Source organism: Dendropsophus ebraccatus, chromosome 4, assembly GCF_027789765.1.
Source record: "Dendropsophus ebraccatus isolate aDenEbr1 chromosome 4, aDenEbr1.pat, whole genome shotgun sequence".
In the NCBI taxonomy this organism is placed as follows: domain Eukaryota; kingdom Metazoa; phylum Chordata; class Amphibia; order Anura; family Hylidae; genus Dendropsophus; species Dendropsophus ebraccatus.
In genome coordinates, this window is record NC_091457.1 from 138,533,749 (window position 1) to 138,555,151 (window position 21,403).

Below are 21,403 nucleotides of genomic sequence, written 5' to 3' on the forward strand. Positions count from 1 at the left end.
TAGCATTATTAGAAGAAACATTTAGAATTATATGTGCGTTCAGCTGATTGGCTGATCGCACATATAATTAGCGGGTCCGCAGTACAGTCACTTCATTGTGCTGCGGACCAGCGAAGAGACAACATCGGGGTGAGTATAGAGCTCTCCCCACTCCCTCCCCAGCACTGCACCCCTCCCAGCAAGGAAGGGGGGTCACTTAACCCCTTCCTTGCTGGGATGGGTGCAGTCTGGCATCAGTCTGGCCCCCAAGGGGTTAAGGGGGATGCAATACATCCTCCCTTAACCCCTTGGGGGCCAGACTGTAAGCAGCGATCTGTAAAGATGCTGCATACTGTAAGGAGCACAACACCGCTCACAATGATGGGTGTTGTGCTCCTGTTTGTGTTTTTTTTGTGTGTTTCTCCCTTTTTGTTTTTCAGATATCGGTATCCTGTGGATTACGTCGGATTCCGTGGACTACGTCGATGACCAGCGGTTGTTGTTTTTATTTGAATAAAAAAAATGTTTTTAACTTGTGTCTTGTCTTTATTTCTTTACTTTATAGACTTAGTAGTGGAAGCCGTCTAATAGACGGAATCCATTACTAAGTTGGGGCCTAGTGTTAGCCGGTATAAAATGGCTAACACTAACCCCCTATTATTACCCCAGTACCCAATGCCACCAGGGGTACTGGGAAGAGCCGGGTGCCAGTGGTCCCGGAGCGTCAAAATTGGCGCTCCTGGACCGGGCGGCAGCAGGCTGGTAAGATTTAGGCTGGGGAGGGCCTAAACCAATGGCTCTTCCCACCCTGGTGTTACCAGGCTGCTGTCGCTTGGTTTTTAACCCGGCTGGTTATAAAAATAGGGGGGACCCTATGCGTTTTTTTTTTAAATAAATAATTTTAAAAAAACGCATAGGGTCCCCCCTATTTTTGACGCTCCGGGACCACTGGCACCCGGCTCTTCCCAGTACCCCTGGTGGCATTGGGTACTGGGGTAATAATAGGGGGTTAGTGTTAGCCATTTTATACCGGCTAACACTAGGCCCCAACTTAGTAATGGATTCCGTCTATTAGACGGCTTCCACTACTAAGTCTATAAAGTAAAGAAATAAAGACAAGACACAAGTTAAAAAAATTTTTTATTCAAATAAAAACACCCCCACACCCCTCATTGACCATTTTATTTAAAAAAAAAAAACAACAACCGCTGGTCATCGACGTAGTCCATGGAATCCGACGTAATCCCCAGGATACCGATATCTGAAAAACAAAAAGGGAGAAACACACAAAAAACACACAAACAGGAGCACAACACCCATCATTGTGAGCGGTGTTGTGCTCCTTACAGTATGCAGCATCTTTACAGATCGCTGCTTACAGTCTGGCCCCCAAGGGGTTAAGGGAGGATGTATTGCATCCCCCTTAACCCCTTGGGGGCCAGACTGATGCCAGACTGCACCCATCCCAGCAAGGAAGGGGTTAAGTGACCCCCCGTTCCTTGCTGGGAGGGGTGCAGTGCTGGGGAGGGGGTGGGGAGAGCTCTATACTCACCCCGATGTGTCCTCTTCGCTGGTCCGCAGCACAATAAAGTCACTGTGCTGCGGACCCGCTAGTTATATGTGCGCTCAGCCGATCAGCCAATCAGCTGAGCGCACATATAATTCTAAATGTTTCTTCTAATAATGCTATTGTCATAACATAATTAGAAGAAACATTTGATGTTTTAATTAAAGTTAAGTGATGATTAGTACAGAATGCTCTATTGCCGGGAATATGAATTAACGGCTTATGGAGCTTCCTGTACTAATTAATATTTAATTAATAAAACACTATTTGTTCAATAATTTAATTCTAACGAATACATCATTGTGCAATTAAATATACTGTCAAAAAATAAATATATATATAAATATACATTTATTTATATATATATTTTAACAGTATATTTAATTGCAAAATCATGGAATCGTTTACATTTAATTATTGAACAATGAAAGGGACTTTATTACAAAGAAAATGTGTTTTATTAATTCAATATATTAACCATGAGAGGCATCGGCATACTGCAGAGGATCGCAAACCCCGGTAATAGCGATTCATGTAAACTGTTTCCCTGCTTTCCCAGATGCATCCAGAGGTGTTTGCATCACTTTCTTAAGATTTTATTTGGTATTTTTAGTTGAACCAGATTTCCAAATAAATGACCGTATGTTTTGAGCCGCATGTCTATTTTTTCCACGGCCGCAGTTTCACCCGCACATTTACAGCCGCATAAAAAATACAGCCGCACAGTTACATAGTGTGAACCTAGCCTTAATGTGTAATGTAAGAGTCTATTCACACACAACACATTGCCGACATTTCAGAGACTTACCTATTCATCTGAATAAAATCTGCAGGAGTCTACGTGATGGCTGCAGAAAGTTCCCATCCACATGAATGGAAATGAATTTTAGTAGTACAAGTTTCTGCGGAGAGTCTGCCTTGTGTAAATATGTGCCCTTATACCACCCACTAACAGTCTGGTGAGCCGGGACACAGAAATGCAATGGAAAAGCACAATGTGACCCGTCATCTTCATATCTGTGGCAGAGCGCCAATATAATGCAGAGAGTATAGACACAAACTATGAATAACACCAACTATGACTAACCCTTACCATATATATAATATACTCACACAGTGGCCAGCCATACCATTAAAGGGATACTCCAGCTAATGACACATCTTCTGCTTATCTCTCGCAGTTCCAATAGACAATTAATTAAAGGAGAAGTGTGGCAAAATTATTATGGGAAATGTTTATAAAGTACTTTTTCCCTGCACTTACTACGGCATCAAGGCTTCACTTCCTGGATAAAATGGTGATGTCACTTCCTGGATAGCATGGTGATGTCACTTCCTGGATAACATGGTGATGTCACGACCCGACTCCCAGAGCTGTGCAGGCTGTGGCTGCTGGAAAGGATGATGGCAGGGAGACACTGAGAGACTCTGAGCATCCCTCTGCCATCATCCTCTCCAGCAGCCACAGCCCGCACAGCTCTGGGAGTCGGGTCGTGACATCACCATGTTATCCAAGAAGTGACATCACCATGTTATCTAGGAAGTGAAGCCTTGATGCAGTAGTAAGTGCAGGGAAAAAAAGCACTTTATGTGCATTTCCCGTAATAAGTGTATATTGGTGATTTGTAGAACTTTTGGGGGGCAATAAATACTTCAATAAAAATTTTTCCTGGACTTCTCCTTTAAGCACACATGTAACCACAGATTCACTCCACTAGGAGACTGGGGACCATGTTCTCAGGATCATAAAGGGTCCCAGGACTTGGATTTCAGCATGGACAGAATAGGGGATACGTGTAATTGGTTGGAATACCCCTTTGAGACCACCAACCTAATACTGTATAGGCCTTTTTCCTGCTGCCAATACACCTCTAAGCCATAGAGGCCTAGACTCTACCAGACCTGTGAAGGTGCCCTACCAGGCATCAGACTCTTTAGGCCGGCAGGGTGTGAGGTAAGGCCTCATGGAAGGGACTTGTTATTCCACCACATTCCTCAGGCGCTCAATTTCTCAAATGGATTAAGATTATCCTGCCTGAAAGAGACCACGGCCACTAGGAGGTCTCGCTGTCATGAAGAGGGAGAGAACATTCCCCAGAGTATTCTGCTGCCATCTCTTCCCCAGTTAAGTGACTCACACTCGGTCATCCACATGATGTATAAGAAAACATGATTCATCAGACCAGATCAACTTCATCCATCGTTCCAGTTCTGATGCCACCATATGCATATAGGCTACTCAGCCCCCTACACAGCAAGATGCAATGCTCTGTGGGGGGATTTATCAAGACCGGCGTACGAGTGCACTGGTCTTAAATTAGGCCCCACCCCCAATTGCTCCGACAGATTCACTAAGAGGTGCAGGGGATACACCAGGAAGAAGGGGCCAATCTGCGCCTTCTCCCTGGCGTACACCTCAGGCACAAAATGATAAATCCTCCCTACCCTGTGTGTTCTCACACTTTTCCAGCAGTTTGCTCTGCAGTAACTCTTCTGTGGCATCAGACAGGCTAGCCTTTAATCCTCGAGTCTTGGGCATCCAAGACCCAGTTCACCAGTTCTCCTTCCTTGGACTTCTTTTGGTAGGTTCTAACCCCTGCATATCAGGAACACAAGACCATTTTTCCTTCCATTAAAATGTGATCCTCATAGCCTAAGGTGTCTGAGGTATCCCAGCCTTCACTTCACCTATTGGTTTTTACAGTATTATGGCTGATTGGGTATATTTGCATGGACTCCACCACTACTCTTATCGGGTAGAGCAAAGGGCCACTAACAACCCGTGGTCCCTGCCCTGGAGGACTCGGTAACTTGAGTGTGTGGGATTTTACACTATAAGTGGACAGTCTGGCCATCATTGTCCGCCATGCTGGTATCACTGTTATAAGGGTCTGTCTCCATTAGTGTCTTTACTAGAAATGAGCAAATCTCGAGGTTTGTCTGCACCTGAACATGCGCCATTTGGTTACTGGAAGTTGAAGAAGTTGGATGCACTCTGGTGAGTCCTGGAAAACATGGATACAGTCTATGGCCTACTGATCTTTTCATGTTTTTCAGGCTGCATACAACTTCTTCAGCCATTGGTAACCAAATGGCACATGTTCAGGTTCGGAGGAACTCAAGCATGTTTGAGAATCGCTCATCTCTAGTCTTTACCTAGGATACAAGGAAGCCGCGGGACAGGAGGATGGTGACCATCTCTCCTTTAAAGGATCTGTCGGAGAACTCGTGATAACAAAGAAGCCTTTAGGTTTTGTATGAATCAAAGCTGACGCCACTTGTGCGCCCAAAGTCAATTTTATTAACCCATAAAGTTTTTGCGGAAGAAACGCTGACATTTCCTTCAAGAAATAATGTGACTGCGTGGCCGTGCAACAGTGATGAATGTATTGAAAGTTAAAAAGCCCTGAAAAGTCATTTCTCCAGAAAGACATATTTCACAGAGGTGGAATGAGACAGGATGGCAGGGTGGTGGGTGCACGAGAACAGCTGATCCTCACTCTAAATAAGACAGCTCGGGAAAATTGATGGCAAAACAACCAAATGTTAGATTAATGACTAACAGCAAACATGTCTGCTGATGGCACAGATTGAAGGGGAGATGTAGCAGTGCGAGCACTTTCATGGTACGTGTCAGGCCGGCAGGAGCTCGGGAATTAACCCCTTTATTTATCAGGAAGAAGAATGTCTACACAGGGGGTTAAATTCTACCTTCTCAATTACATCACATAGGAAAAATGACAACATTGACAATGGCGTGTTCTCACAATGGCGTGTTCTCACATTCGTGATCGAGGCCACGTCCCCATTTCTTCATTAATAGGCGCAGGATCTAGCAGGATCATCTCCAACATCACACAGCTACTGGTGGAGAATACAGAGCTGGTTTCAGAGGCATTCAGGGCCTAAGGGTCCATTTACACAGAAAGATTATCTGCCAAGGATTTGAAGCCAAAGCCAGAAACAGACTATAAACAGGGAACAGGTCATAAAGGAAAGCCTGAGATTTTTCCTCTTTTCAATTCCATTTCTGGCTTTGGCTTCAAATTTTCGGCAGATAATCTGTTAGATAATCTTTCTGTGTAAATGGACCCTAAGTGAGCATCAATCTACAAAATGGTTTACTGTGCGGGGTCCGGCCACCTATATGGGCCCTAAGGGTATGTTCACACTGAGTAATTCAGGTGGAAAGTTCCGCCGTGGAATCCCGCCTGTCATAGCCCGTCTATGGGAGGGCATGTGCTTCTCTGCTGCTGCCGTCGCTCTCCGCTCTAATAAATGACATGTCACTTGAGTGGAGAGTGGCGGCTGTGGAGGAACGCATGCCCTCCCATAGACGGGCTATGACACACTGAGACAGGCGGGATTCAAAGTCGCCATGGATTTCCACCTGAATTACTCAGTGTGAACCCTTATTTAAACAAATATTAAAACACCATAGTTGGTACATGGTTTTTTTTTTCTGGCGTTTCTTTGAGGTGTTTGGCCATTTTTGTTTTGTCAAGATATGATGGCATTTGCCTCCCATAGACTATATTCTATAGGGTGAAAAAAAAAAACACCATAGGGACATTTATGAAGACCGGCATACGAGTAAAGCCTCACCCTCTTTTTCTTGACCAGATTGACTGAGAGTCTTACCCCTCTTAGGCTGGGTTCATTTTTGCAATGTGTTTTTTCACCCGTTTCAACCGCAAAAAACGGATGCACTTGCGTGCGTCTGTTTTTCTATTGACTTTCATCATAAAAGAAAACGGATGATAACGCATGTCTTTTTTTAACGTACACAAAAACGTACTTGACCTTATTTTTGTGTACGTTAAAGTGTCACTGTCGTGAAATTTTTTTTTGCAGAAATCAATAGTCCAGGCAATTTTAAGAAACTTTGTAATTGGGTTTATTATCCGAAAAATGCATTTTTATCATGAAAAAGCAGTTTGAAGCTCTCCCCCCTGTCTTCATTGTTCTCCTATGGAGAGAGCTAAAGAAAAGACCAAAACAGGACAACAAAGAGTTAATCTACAAATCCCTCACGGGATATCTCTACTGACCATCACCAGTGACCTGTCTGAGCTTAGATTACAGCTGTCACCCAGCTCTGTGCCTGTAATCCTCTGTTATCTGCTTTCTGCTGCCGGCTAACTCCCTCCTTCCTCCTCCCCCCTCCCCTCTCCCTAGAGCAGACAGGGGACGTCTCCTGCAGCAAGTCACAATTTTCAGATTTTTCAGAGTGGATGAAAAAGAGGAAGGAGGGGGGGACCTGGGAAAAGGCTTTTTACATGCAGATAATGGCAGATTTGGCTAATAAACCCAATTACAAAGTTTCTTAAAATCGCCTGGGCTATTGATTTCTGCAAAAAAAAAAAATACGACAGTGACTCTTTAAAGAAAGGATGCTATTTTTTTTATAATGGAAGTCAATGGAAATAGGGATCAAAAAGGATGCATAAACGTAGCGTAAACCCAGCCTTAGTAAACCAGGCCAGCCCTGCGCAATGGATCTACATTTGCTTCCAGCAGGTGTAGATTTGTACCATGATTTACATCTGCGAGCAGGAATAAATCATGATAGATCCACGCCTCCTCTGCCCGCCCATCAGGTGAGTGGGGAATATGACACAGGTGTACAACAGGGAGAAGGGGTAAATCTGCGACTTCTCCCTGGTGTATGCCTCAGCCCCCATGTCTCTTTGCAACTTGGAGTTTTATTTCCCTCCAAGGCCATGTTTCCACTGCGTATAACACCGGCTGTTCTATGACCCGGACGGATGATCTTCATTTCTGGTGAATTTGGATGCGGGTAAACCCGTGCTCACCTGCATCCCAATTTACCACTGCACACAATGGAGTGTGTGGCCAGAGCCGCATGCTCTATTGTGTGAACTGACATGTTCTGTGCAGCTGCTATTCAATGAACAGAAGCCACAGAAAACTGACATGTGTACTATGTGTATTCCATTCATTCAAATACAACGTATGTTTAGCATAAATCACGGCCGTTGTTGCAAATTGCAACAACAGCCGTGATTTATGCTAAACCTATGTTGTGTGAACATGGCCTAATTCTTCAATAGAAACCCTGGAATCACATGATGAAAGAATCACAATTTATAATAGAAAAAAAATCCTATTCTAATATAGACCAAGTAGAAAAACACCAGACAAACTGAGCTTTTTTTGTGGTGTTTTTTCATACTATAAAACACCATGCAAGATTTGTGTGTGAAGGAAGCCTTACCCTAATGACTGGCTCTCGCACAAGCCTCACTCACTTCTCACCATTTGGGCTTTGTATTCCAAAAGATAGGGGATAAGTAGCTGATCGATGGGGGTCCAACTGCTGAGATCTCATTCTCCCCACCAATAACAAGCATGGTACTGATCTGGACATTTCCTGACATGGACAGAGGTGGCAGCAGAGAGCACTGTGTCAGACTGGAAAAAATACACCACTTCCTGCAGGACATACAGAAGCTGATAAGTAAAGGGAGACTGGAGATTTTTTTAATAGAAGTCATTTACAAATCTCTGAAACTTTCTAGCTCTAGTTTTAATTTTCGCTGGAGTGCCCCTTTAATCCTTGGATACCTCCTTGAAGAGAGTGTTCTGAGTTAAAACACTCATCCCCTATACACAGGATAAGTGTCAGATCACAGGGTTATGCTCTTTGCGTTCTCTGTGCACATTATTGAGATGGTCCCATAGACTTCCATTGGTAATCTGTCTTGGTCACATGAACTCCAGGGTTGTCAAACTCAGGCCCTCCAGCTGTTGCAGAACTACAATTCCCATCATGCCTGGTAAGCCAGAGCTTTAGTTTCGGCTGTCCAGGCATGATGGGAATTGTAGTTTTGTTCAGGGTCCAGGGTGGACTCTCACCTTGCATATATCTGCTATAATGTGAGGTAGCTAGTCCTCCAGGAGAAGCCTGGGATAGACAGTATGACACTCTACCAGTTCGGGGACCTGTCATAGATCCACTCCAGCTGTTACAAAACTACAATTCCCATCATGCCTGGACAGCCCAAGCGAAGCTTTGGCTGTCCAGGCATGATGGGAATTGTAGTTTTGCAACAGCTGGAGGGCCGCGAGTTTGACACCACTGATCTAGAGAGAAGAAGAAAGTTTAAAGGGGTTATCCAGCGCTACAAAAACATGGCCACTTTTCCCCTACTGTTGTCTCCAGTTCAGGTGCGGTTTGCAATTAGGCTCCATTTACTTCAATGGAACTGAGTTTCAAAACCCCACCCAATCTGGAGACAACAGTTGGGGGAAAGTGGCCATCTTTAAGTAGCGCTGGATAACCCCTTTAAAGCGACTCTGTACCCACAATCTGACCCCCCAAACCACTTGTACCTTCAGATAGCTGCTTTTAATCTAAGATCTGTCCTGGGGTCTGTTCGGCAGGTGATGGAGTTTTCTCCTAAAAACAACTTTTAATCCTGCAGCGCTGTGTCTAACGGCCGGGGCTTACATTTGTATATGCATTAGGCTGGCACCACCTCTCCGTCCTTCCTCCCCACCCTCCTCATCATTAGGAATGATCCAGGAACATTTACTGCTGTTTGAGCTTTGCACAGGTGTCTTAACGATCCAGCCCATGATCATTATGCACACAGGTGGGGAATAGGAAGCAATGGGCCTGGAGCATTCCTAATGATGAGGAGGGTGGGGAGGAAGGACAGAGAGGGTGTGCCAGCCTAATGCATATACAAATGTAAGTCCCGGCCGTTAGACACAGCGCTGCAGGATTAAAAGTTGTTTTTAGGACAATAACTGCATCCCCTGCCGAATGGACCCCAGGACAGATCTTAGATTAAAAGCAGCTAAAGTGGTTTGGGGGGGTCAGATTGCGGGTACAGAGTTGCTTTAATGCAATATTATCCAGGCGCTGCCAGACACCATGGGGGAGATTTATCAAACATGGTGTAAAGTGAAACTGGCTCAGTTGCCCATAGCAACCAATCAGATTCCACCTCTCATTCCTCACAGACTCTTTGTAAAATGAAAGGTGGAATCTGATTGGTTGCTAGAGGCAACTGAGCCAGTTTCACTTTACACCATGTTTGATAAATCTCCCACTATCTCCCTTGATGGATATTATAGTAAATAGGTTTAATAAAATAATACCATAATAACATACGCTAACGCGTTTCAGGAGTTCAACGTCCATTCCCTGGATCCATACACAATGTAAGGAGGGGAGGTCACACTCATGGGCCCCATTCACTTACATTACCAGTGGGTTGGATCAGGATTGTCACCTAAACCCACGGCCATGAAGCGTCTACCACTTGTAGCTCAGGACTCCTCGGTGATGGACGTGCAATGTTGGGAGCGCTCTGATGAAGCGATAAAACGAGCCCAGATGGAATATCTATCTGACCAAACTCCGAGATCCTTTTTCTATGTGAGAATGTGTGAAAGCTGAGAGAAGGAAGGGATGATTTACATAAAGCGTGGTGATACTGTTGCCTAGGAAGACGGTAAGGACGCCAATAGTGAGAGTATGCGCCGCCCCCACAGAAAGCAACAGACATGAAGGCGTCACGTCAACAGCAAGAATGAAACACGTCGGGGCAGGTTACTGATCCTAATGCTGCAGAATTCTTTGCCCACTTTAAAGGGGTTGTCCAGCGAAATTCTTTTTCCTTTAAATCAACTGGTGTCAGAAAGTTATATAGATTTGTAATTTACTTCCTTTAAAAAATCTCAAGTCTTCCCATACTTATTAGCTGCTGTATGTCCTGCAGGAAATGTTTTATTTTCAGTCTGACACAGTGCTCTCTGCTGACATCTCTGGCCGAGACAGGAACTGTCCAGAGCAGGAGAGGTTTTCTATGGGGATTCATATAAAACCGAGACAGAGTTCATGTCTCGGCCAGAGATGGCAGCAGAGAGCACTGTGTCAGACAGAAAATAAAACATTTTCTGCTGGACATACAGCAGCTAATAAGTATGGGAAGACTTGAGATTTTTTAATAGAAGTAAATTACGCTATTTTGGGGGTGGGGTGCTCAAGGAGAGGCAAAGACTTCTACATCCCACGAAATGGATGTTAGTTTAACCACAGATTGGTGCAAATTTGTTTGTAACATTGATGGTTAAAGGGGAACTCCGAAGGGAAAAAATGCTTTCAGATCAACTGGTGACAGAAAGTTATATAGATTTGTAAATTACTTCTATTTAAAAATTCCCAGTCTTGCAGTACTTATCAGCTACTGCATATCCTGCAGAAAGTGGTGTATTCTTTTAGTCTGACACAGCGCTCTCTGCTGCCACCTCTGTCCATGTCAGGAACTGTCCAGAGCAGAAGCAAATCCTCATAGAAAACGTCTCCTGCTCTCGACAGTTCCTGACACGGATAGAGGTGGCCACACTGGAAAGAATACACCACTTCCTGCAGAACATACAGCAGCTGATAAGTACTGGAGGGCTTGTAATTTCTAAATAGAAGTAGTTTACAAATCTATATAACTTTTTGATGCCAATTGATTTTAAAAAACAAGAACATTCTTTTTTATTGGTGTACCCCTTTAAAAGGGATTACCAGTATAAGCAAAACAGGGCTGCTTTCTTCCAAAAAACAGCACCACCCCGGTCCTCAGGTGGCGTGTGGTATTACAGCTCTGCTCTAGTCACTACACTGGAAATGAGCTGTAATACCACACACCACCTGAGGACAAGAGTGGCGCTGTATCTGGAAGATAGCAGACATGTTTTTCTAATCTTATATATCCCCTTTAACGAATGGAACATTGGTGCATGGTAAATAAATATATACATGTTCATTCATTGTTCTCAATCATCCAGCTGTTGTAAAACTACAACTCCCATCATGCCCTGCCAGCTGCTGAATCCTCCCTTCTCCCTGTATATCATCATCCCTACCAGTCACGTCTTTCAGTTTAGTAATATATATATATATATATATATATATATATATATATATATATATATATATATATATATATATATATATATATATATATTATACAGGCAGCATACAAATACTATAACCCGCCTCACAATCGCCACACACTGCGCTCCAGTCCTCCTAGACACACGGACTAGTAGCTGCAACTCTATGGTACGCAAGGTGCCCAAGCTCATCCTGCTCTATGGTGATTACGTAGCGTAAGGTTTTTCTCACGACACTCCTGGCACGTTCCCACCGGAAGTTGTGCGACAGTGCTGGCTCGGCGACGTAAAGCGTTCTCTTTTCGGCTCTCCTCTGAGTAGAGCCGGTTCCGGAAAGCGGGTTGTTGTGCGGCCTAGGAGAAATCCGCCGCCATCCAAGTGCAAAAACGGGGGAAAACAGGTAAAGGGGAGGTGTGTGGGGATGGGGCGGCTGCTGGGGGGTCTGTGGTGGGATTATGAGTTATATATATATAGGGGGATGGCGGGGGGCTGGGTCCGGTGTTTATTCCTATGTAGTAGTGGTTGATGTGAACTGGAGCCTAGTGGGGCCTCCTGTGTTATAGGGGCTCGTACAGACACGTCGGGTTATTGTTTGTGCCACCTCACTGTTGTCTCTTATGCCTTACTACACATCTAGGGCAAGGATGGGGAACCTTCTGCCCTCCAGCTGTTGCAAAACTACAATTCCCATCATGCCTGGACAGCCGAAGGCTGTCCAGGCATGATGGGAATTGTAGTTTTGCAATAGCTGGAGGGCGGAAGGTTCCCCATCTCTGTTCTACATCTTGTGGTTCTCAGGCTTCAGGAAAACTACAACTCCCATCATGCCTATACAGCAATGCCTGACCGGCATGATGGGATTTGTAGTTTTGCAGCAGCTGGAGGGTTACAGGATGAGAAGAAGCAGTGTGGGAGCACATCTGCCTTACATGGTGGAGTGATCAGCTGATTAGGGGGGAGGGGGTGCAGAGAAGACCGCCATGATGCTTCTGCTCAGTATGTATAACCTTATTGCAGGTATGTGTAGAGGGACAAAGCGTTAGGCTGCCTTCACATGATATTCTATGATTCATATGATAATTTTTTTTATTTTTGCAAAACCTGTTTTAATTTTTTTTTTTTTAATGTAGATCTATAGGTAAAATCCACAAGTGACAATAGCAGGAGATTCTGCAGGGACAGGAAAGATATATTATATATAAGGTTCCGTAGTAGAGAGCTGTGACTGATGCCGGACACTATTGGCGTCTGGTGGATCCCGTTCTCCTACATTGGGCTCCTCCAGGCTCGATATCATTGTGCCGGTTAACTTTACAGACTTGCTGTACCATTTTATTCCATCACATATGGCGACGTCTCAAAATAAAGTCTGTATACCGGCACTCCACCCTTAATCCTCGTGCTGTAGAGCAATATCCAATGTAGAAAGATCTCGGCACTCACATCTTGCTGCGATTTGTATATTTATTTATTCATGTGAACAAAGGACGCTGCACGCGTTCCGATCTGACAGTCTTTCTCAACAGCATTGTTGTGGAAGAGCGTCAGGTCGGAACGCGTGCAGCGTCCTTTGTTCACATGAAAAAATAAATATACAATTGCAACAAGATGTGAGTGCCGAGATCTTTCTACATTGGATATGGAGAGGTCTCCTACGGCCGACCTACGGGTCTGTGTGGTATATCAATCACAGCTGGGGGAAATGCTCAGCAGGTGCTAAGGCTGCAGGTAATGTGGGGGCCCTGAGGTAATATATGGGGGGGCCTAAGGCCACATTCACTCGTTCTGTGTTCCGCACGGGACACGGACATGGAATGACAGAGCCCCCCACCCTCTGCCCGGGCATTATCTGTGATAAGATGCTGGGAGTGGGGGAACTGTATGAATATGTGCCACGCTGTAATGAAGCAGCCGTCTTTACAGAACATGTGAATTCGGACAGATTGTGGAGGGATTAGTAGGTGCTGGACAATGGGAAGGGGATGGGGAACTTTGATGAGGAGGCCTGACCTGAACTCATCTGCGCGGAGGATGGGAGTACTTTGACCACAACAGGAGACTCAGAGTCCTATTCCACGGGCCGACCAGGGCTAGATCGCCGCTCGTTTACTGGGTCTATTACACGGCCAGATAATCGTTTAGCGAGGGCAGCAGGGACATTGTTACCGATGTCCTTGCAGCCCTTGTTTAAACACCATGCTTTACCTAAACATAGGTGAATTGACATATCCCATTCAAACTGATAGAAGGCAGGATTTGGCGCGCGGGGGGGGGGTTCAGCACAGAATTTCAGTGCCGATTCCACAGTGTGATTGGGGCCGTACAGTGCACAAAGCCTTCCTGTGTGATGTATAGAAGCTAACAGAAGTATTTTGTTCAATTTCCAGCTCTCTCAAAATGGCGAAATTCCAGGCGCCAGTAATAAATGATAATCCCTTGGGCTGGGGACCCTGTGCTGTACCTGATCAGTTCAAGGACATGCCCTACCAGCCCTTCAGCAAAGGAGATCGCCTAGGAAAGGTGGGTAATAAAGCCAAGCCTGTGTTGTGTATAGAACACTGGATTTTTAGGAAGCCGAAGCATGGGACTTCTGTGTACTTCAGGGAGTCTATAAAAACACATCTCACTGACATGTTCCTATAGACTAACAGGGTGTGTCTTTTCTGTCTCCTCTGATAAGGTTGCAGACTGGACGGGGGCCACCTATCAAGACAAGAGATACACCAGTAAGTATAAGGGCTCATCATAGTGTCATCAGTGTATTTGGAGGGCCTAAAGGGGTATTCCAGGGGAAATTCAATTTTCCCCTATCCACAGGATAGGGGAAAAGTGGGAGATCGTGGGGGGTCCGACCCCTGAACCCACCGGTGATCTCTGTATCGGACCCCAGCTGACTCTGTTATGAATAGAGCGGCGGGTCCGGCACATGAGGGGGTTCAGGGGTCAGACCCCTCTCAATTTCTTCCTTTTCCCCTATCCTGTGGATAAGTTAAAAGTGAATATTCCCCGGAATACCCCTTTAAGGGGACATTCCCTTCTAAACATTTGTCAAATCCACAGGATAATGTGCAGAACAACTGTATATACTCTGTCTTCTTGGACTAGTACATTCATATGGAGATATATGTGGGATATACATCTGTTAACCACTTTTAGCACACCCAGTGGATATTCCATAGATGCTCCTATGGGAATAACCCTTTATTATGGAATCTGGTTCAGAGGAGCAGTGAAGCGGGTGTCCATAGCTGGAATCTGATTTCACACTCTTCCTCCCAGTAGCATATAAGGTTGAAGGTCATCAAGGTTTTGATTCCACAGGTTTTTCTCAAGATGTTAGATGAAGACAGATGTAGATGTAGTGGGAGAATGGCCACATGCAGTGGCCCCTAACGATGCGTAATCAACAAGAAGTCTATGGAAACCCATTTAATCTTGGCGCTTGGTTATGGTCCGTCGATGTAATTTCCTCATTTTATCTGTGACATATTAACTGATTATTTTGACTGGATTTGCATCATATTTGAAGGGGTTTTCCGATTAAAACTTACCTGTTATGAATGGAGCTGCAGGTCACACACTGACCCGTGGCTCCATCAACATAAAGGAGCTTAAGCGCTGATCTAGAGGTCCCTGTGTGCACAGAGGGCGGATCCCCCACCATCTCTAACTTGTCTCCTATTATGTTGTTAGTGGACAAGTCAGTTTTAATCAGAAAACCCCTTTAAGCATGGATGATGGAATCGTTCAACTTTTTTTTTTTTTTCCTCCTATCCTTCTTTTAGATAAGTATTCTTCCCAGTTTGGCGGTGGCAGTCAGTATGCTTATTTCCATGAGGAGGATGAGACCAGCTTTCAGCTTGTGGACACCACCAAGATGCAGAAGACTGCGTACCAGAGGAATCGGCTGCGCTTTGCTCAGGTAAATGATGCTTTTGGGGACAGTTTATTGGCATAACCCTGGATACAGAGACAGTGCTGGGGGCTGATGTATGTGTCACTAAAGGTTTATCACTATTTTATACTTACAGAGGAACCTGCGTCGTGACAAGGACAGAAGGAATATGCTCCAATTCAACATGCAGACGTTACCTAAGAGCGCCAAGCAGAAGGAGAGGTAAGAGGAAACCACAGTCTGAGCAGTGTGGTTGTGGCACTGTGATGGCAGGGAATGGTTAGAACAAAGTGATGGCATTGCCTTATTTAATCCGATATATTTGATACCTTTCCAGGGATCGTTTGAGACTCCAGAAGAAATTCCAAAAGCAGTTTGGTGTTCGCCAGAAGTGGGACCAAAAATCCCAGGTAAATAGTGGATGTGTTCTGTTCTGGTTTTTCTTTTACACTGAACAGGATGTAACCGGCCTGTGTAGTTACAGCAGTTCTGTGTGTTTTAATTCATCTATATGAAACCTAGTCAGGTCATCTGTGTATGCTTGGCCATTCCTACATATGGATTCTATATTAGATGATTGGTAGGGGGCTGATCAACTTTTCCAGACAGATGCTGTGGAATGCTTTCTTTACGTTTTGTATATGCTGCGAATCTTTTCATTATAAAAAAAAAAAAAAAAAGTGCATTAGTGCACTTTTTACAATGTCTCTACCCTAACCCAATAGGCTCAGCTGAAACCAAGAGATTCCTCTGTGGAAGTCCGCAGTGACTGGGAAGTCAAGGAAGAAATGGATTTCCCCCGGCTGATGAAAATGCGTTACCTGGAGGTGTCCGAACCAGTAGACATGTGAGTATTTGAGTCTCTGCCATCTATGACACTACTTGGTATGGATGCTTTATAACAGTATTGTCCTCTTTAATATGTTCCCCAGCTGTATCTGATTTATTTAAAGTGTAGCTGTCGTTTCAAATAAGTGAATATAAGAAAGTCTGTATATGGTCTTATTAGCCAAAGGAGCTTCCTCCTGTAACCAAAAGGGTGTTTTCCAGTCTTCCAGTTCCCCCACCACCACCATCCATTTCTTATCTGTTCATTATCAAGATGAAGTACAGTTTGCACTACCTATTATAGCCTATAAAGGGGGGAGGGGCTGTGGGGAGAGGAGAGAAGCAATGCAAAAAACACAGGATTCTTGCATTAGACTGCTCAGTGCTGGTCTGGGAACTTCTGAAGGTTTGCTACAGTAAGGTAGGATTGCAGGATGTTGCATATAGTGTATAGGAGGGAGCACAGAAACTAACCTGCATCCACACTGCAGTTGTGCATAGGGAAAGCAGACACAGAGATAAGTTTGCAGGGTGTTGACCAGGGGAAAAGCAGCATAAGCTAGTGATAGAATGGTCAGGTATAGTACTGCTCCTCATGTACATACATACACAGGACAGTGCATACTGAAAAGTCCCCTGAAATAAGTTACTTCTTAAATATGGTTATATGCCATGATCTGATGCATTTCTTCCTCCTTTACACACTAGTGAGTGCTGCGGCGCCCTGGAATATTATGATAAAGCCTTTGATCGAATCACCACAAGGAATGAAAGGTCCTTAAAGAGCATCAAGAGGATCTTCCATACTGTGACAACAACAGATGATCCTGTCATCAGAAAGGTGATCAATTTACTTTTTTTTTTTTTTCTTTAAGTAGTTTTTTTTTGTTTGTTTGTTTTTTTTAGCTTGTGACATTTTAGCCTTAGAAAGTTCTCATACAGAATAGATAAAAATGCCTAATAGACATTAATATAAATTAAAATAGACATTAATCACCTACAATACTTGTTTGTCCACAGCTGGCAAAGACACAAGGAAATGTTTTTGCCACAGATGCCATTCTTGCCACCCTCATGTGCTGCACCCGTTCAGTCAACTCCTGGGACATTGTGGTTCAGCGAGTGGGATCCAAAATCTTCTTTGACAAGAGAGACAACTCAGACTTTGGTAAGATGACATTTCAATTATAATTTTTATACTTAAAGGGGCCTTTTAACATGACATTATATCTCTAGGATAATCTGTCATGCTGTGATTGCTGGGAGGGAATCATGTGTTGGGAATAATAATTCCTCCAAGCTGCAGCAGTAGCAGGCAAAGACTGGATATTTGTACCATGATTTCTGTGATCAAAGGGTATCTATAAATGCTAAATACTAGAAGGTTTTGGGTCATCTAAAAGATTCTCAGTATATTTCCCCACCCTGTTTTAGCTATAAGTACACTTGTTGTATAGTTACTATTTGTTTTCTACCAATAAGCTATTTAGCATCACATCTTCATAGTGAAATTTGTCAGTTCTACACGTCACATATTAACCTTGGTTATTGTGGTCTCTATACATTTAGACTTGCTGACAGTCAGTGAAACTGCCAATGAACCACCCCAGGATGAGGTGAACTCCTTCAATTCTCCCAGAAACCTGGCCATGGAGGCCACCTACATCAACCACAACTTCTCCCAACAGTGTTTGCAGATGGTGAGTGTGTTGGTTGCATCATTATTGGCAGGTAGTGCTGAGCGAACTTCATAAAAAGTGTCCGGGTTCTTTTAACTACTTCAAACTTGGGCACTCTCCATTTAACTATCCGCGTCTGGAGACGTTGGATACCACTTTAGGAAGTCCCGGAAAACCAGGATACAGCCATAGGCTGTGTCCAAGTATCTGCCTCCACCTTCTCCAGATGCTGGGAGTTAAAGGGCTTATCCAGCGCTTCAAAAACACGACCACTTTTCCCCCCTCTCTCTGTCTACAGTTCAGGTGTGGTTTGCAGTTAAGCTCCATTTACTTCAATGGAACTGAGTTTGAAACCCCACCCAATCTAGAGACAAGAGAGGGGGAAAGTGGTCATGTTTTTGTAGCGCTTGATAACCCTTTAAAAGCTGAGTGTTCAGGTTCGGAGAAGTTGCCGAACCTGGACACTTTTTATGAAGTTTGCTCAACACTATTGACAGGCATTAGCTTTGCCACCATTGTGTAAGGATGTTATCGAAAGTCTGTTGTAGAATCTTCTATTCATTGTTGTCCATGTCCCACAGGGCAAAGAGAAATACAAATTTCCAAACTCCAATCCCTTCATAGAAGATGACGTGGACAAGAATGAGGTGGCATCTGTAGCATACAGGTGAGTGGCTTGTTCTGTTACAGAATATCGTGTCCTTGACTAAAAAAAAAAATCCCAAAACCCTTAAATTAAACTTCACTCCCATTTATAACAGGTACCGACGCTGGAAGTTGGGAGATGACATTGACCTGGTAGTACGATGTGAACACGATGGAGTGATGACTGGTGCAAATGCTGAGGTGTCCTTTATCAACATCAAAACCCTGAATGAGTGGGATTCCAGGGTAGGTGATACCAGATCTTATAAGTTGCAGAATTGTACAACACTAGTTACCATCTTAGGTCTTTGACATTTTCTGTGTTCGGTTATTTTCAGCACTGTAATGGTGTGGACTGGCGACAGAAGTTGGACTCCCAGAGAGGAGCTGTGATTGCCACCGAGCTGAAGAATAACAGCTACAAACTGGCAAGGTGGACTTGCTGTGCCTTACTGGCTGGATCCGAGTACCTTAAACTGGGGTAAATACGAGGCTTTGGTTTTATATGGTATTAACTTAACATTATTTGCTGCCATTTTGGATTGGTGGGCTGGGGGAGGGGTTATTGTTAGTAGAATCTAATGCATTTTCCTCTCCTTTGAAGGTATGTGTCCCGTTACCATGTAAAGGATTCTTCTCGCCATGTTATCCTTGGCACACAACAGTTCAAACCCACAGAATTTTCCAACCAAATTAACTTGAGCATGGAGAACGCCTGGGGCATCTTGCGCTGTGTGATTGACATTTGTATGAAGCTGGATGAAGGCAAATATCTTATTCTAAAGGACCCCAACAAGGTACGGACAAGCTAGATATGCTGATGGAGTTTTACACCCACTTATCGAGCACATCGGGCAGGGCACCGAGGGAGAGCATTGGGTACATCTGAGCATGCTGAAGTCTTTGTTCAGTAGACTCAAAATCGGTCATTGCAATTGTAGTAAGGTCTCATGCTTTAACATGGCCCCATAGTTCCTACTGTGCCTCTGCATTTGGAGGTGAACAGTGTTTGTGCAGATCCAATATCCTTAATCAGGGCATGGAGTGAAAGTAGCTGCTGCACCTCACACCTATGACTGACACGAATGCCTCTCCGCTACATTTAAAAACCAACGCCAGGATTTTGGTATATAATTTGATCAAACCATATTGCCTCATGTACCACGTGCAGGTCCCCTGGCCCACATGAGTCCCTACACTAAATCGGCACTGTGTCAGTCAGCGACCGCAAACCGAGCGCAAGCAGGGAAGGGAGGCCACAGAATGGCCCTGCAACCCCACTGTCACAGGACCAAAACCCAGCAGGTGCCGTTGGCGGAGAAAGAGGCCAATAAACACAAGTGTTAACGAGGTGCTACTACTCACCTGCTTGTGCTCTTTTTGCAGGGTTGGCGGTCGCTGACTGACACAGTATTGATTTAGTGTAGGGACTCATGTGAACCAGGGGACCGGCATGTGGTACATGAGGCAATATGGTTTGATCAAATTATACACCAACATCCTGGCATTGGTTTTTAAATGTAGCCGAGAGGCATTAGTGTCAGCCATAGGTGTGATGTGTAGCAGCTCCTTTCTTTCCTTGTCAATATCATTAATCACTTATTGCTGAATTACATTAGGTAGCTCTTCAATGTAGTGCTGACCGGATGCATCACATGACACACACACACTGGCGTTGCAGGGGGTCCTTGTGCCTCTGCTCAGGATCGGTGCTCTGCTTTGTGCATGTGACCTGGATCCCCACACGTCGTGATATTCTGTTAATTGCCTCCTGATTTTTAAGTCGCAGCAGACATGGCTCTATCGGAAGAATTTTATAGACTGTTAATACTAGATGGTTGTGAGCGTTCATGTATCGTTTGTCTTCTATTACAGCAAGTTATTCGGATATACAGCCTGCCCGATGGCACATTCAGCTCTGATGAGGATGAAGATGATGAAGACGAGGAGGAAGAGGAAGAAGTTGAGGGTATGTTCATAAAATTGTGTGTATTTTTAGAAATTGGTGGCTTGGAGGCATATGCTAGATGGTCACTAAGATTAAGCCGGTGTTCACAGCATGCTTACACCTTACCTTGGTAATATTCCCTGAAATATTACATATGTTTCATATTTCATATAACCAGTGGGTTGTCTCTGATTGGTAAAAGGGGTCTGTACTTATTCCAGTCTTGTGTCCTCTTTTACATACTGTATAGCCATACCAGCCACAGTATATTGGGGATAAATGGTGTTGTTTTCTGAGTATTTCTTTTACTTTTGGCTTATGTATATGATGGGTGTTGTACTTGTGCATGCAGAGAGGGATCTAACTCATCCTTTTCTCATTACAGAAGAAGAAAGCTAAGTGTCTGGATGTATCCGAGTTCCTGTTCAGAATGCGTCATCCATCGCAGATGCTTGATAAGACCTATTATGAGAAACAAATAAAGATTATGCACAGACCATCCCCCGTGTCTCATGCATTTTATCATTTCAACACTTGTCTTTTTCCTTCCTTTAATGGTTCTGCATCAAATCAGTGCGATACGGCACTAAGAGAGAACTGGAAAAGTGTTTTTTTTTTTTTTCTTTTCTTTTTGTTATGATATAGCACCATTAACTTCTGTAGTGCTACATGGCACAATATGGAGGTAACAACATAACAAATACAAAGCACAGTGTGGTATAAATACATTGGTTATCCCTGACCATTCAAAGCGTACAGGCTACACAGGCTGAGTTGGGTTTCAGGCAAAAAAAAGTAAAGTAAATGTTGGATTAACCAGAACCTCTGGACTGAAGTAAACCTCTTAAACCCACTTCTGGTCAGATAACCATGGGGTTGCAGGTCATGATTATTGTGGAACAGTAAAGAGGTAACATGTAATTTGGTCTCCTGGGTCATAC

The 21,403-nt window shown here is 44.1% G+C and overlaps 1 protein-coding gene across 1 annotated transcript; it reads left to right on the top strand.

The window, feature by feature from the left end:
• Window positions 1-11,748: 11,748 nt before the first annotated feature.
• EIF3D (eukaryotic translation initiation factor 3 subunit D) lies at window positions 11,749-20,963 on the top strand. Its single transcript, XM_069968875.1, has 16 exons — window positions 11,749-11,867; window positions 13,855-13,987; window positions 14,148-14,193; window positions 15,253-15,389; window positions 15,499-15,584; window positions 15,700-15,772; window positions 16,088-16,209; window positions 16,899-17,031; window positions 17,211-17,358; window positions 17,760-17,890; window positions 18,451-18,536; window positions 18,631-18,760; window positions 18,853-18,995; window positions 19,119-19,311; window positions 20,390-20,483; window positions 20,848-20,963. Exons 2-16 carry the CDS (start codon window positions 13,865-13,867, stop codon window positions 20,859-20,861), a joined length of 1,659 nt encoding a protein of 552 aa, XP_069824976.1. The 5' UTR covers window positions 11,749-11,867; window positions 13,855-13,864; the 3' UTR covers window positions 20,862-20,963.
• The last annotated feature ends 440 nt before the right edge of the window (window positions 20,964-21,403 follow it).

Coding starts and splice junctions, on each gene's coding strand:
- EIF3D (XM_069968875.1), top strand. CDS start 13,865: ATGGCGAAATTCCAGGCGCCAGTAATAAATGATAATCCCTTGGGCTGG. Junction 15,773..16,087: donor AGTGGGACCAAAAATCCCAG/GTAAATAGTGGA, acceptor CTAACCCAATAG/GCTCAGCTGAAACCAAGAGA. Junction 19,312..20,389: donor TTCTAAAGGACCCCAACAAG/GTACGGACAAGC, acceptor CTTCTATTACAG/CAAGTTATTCGGATATACAG.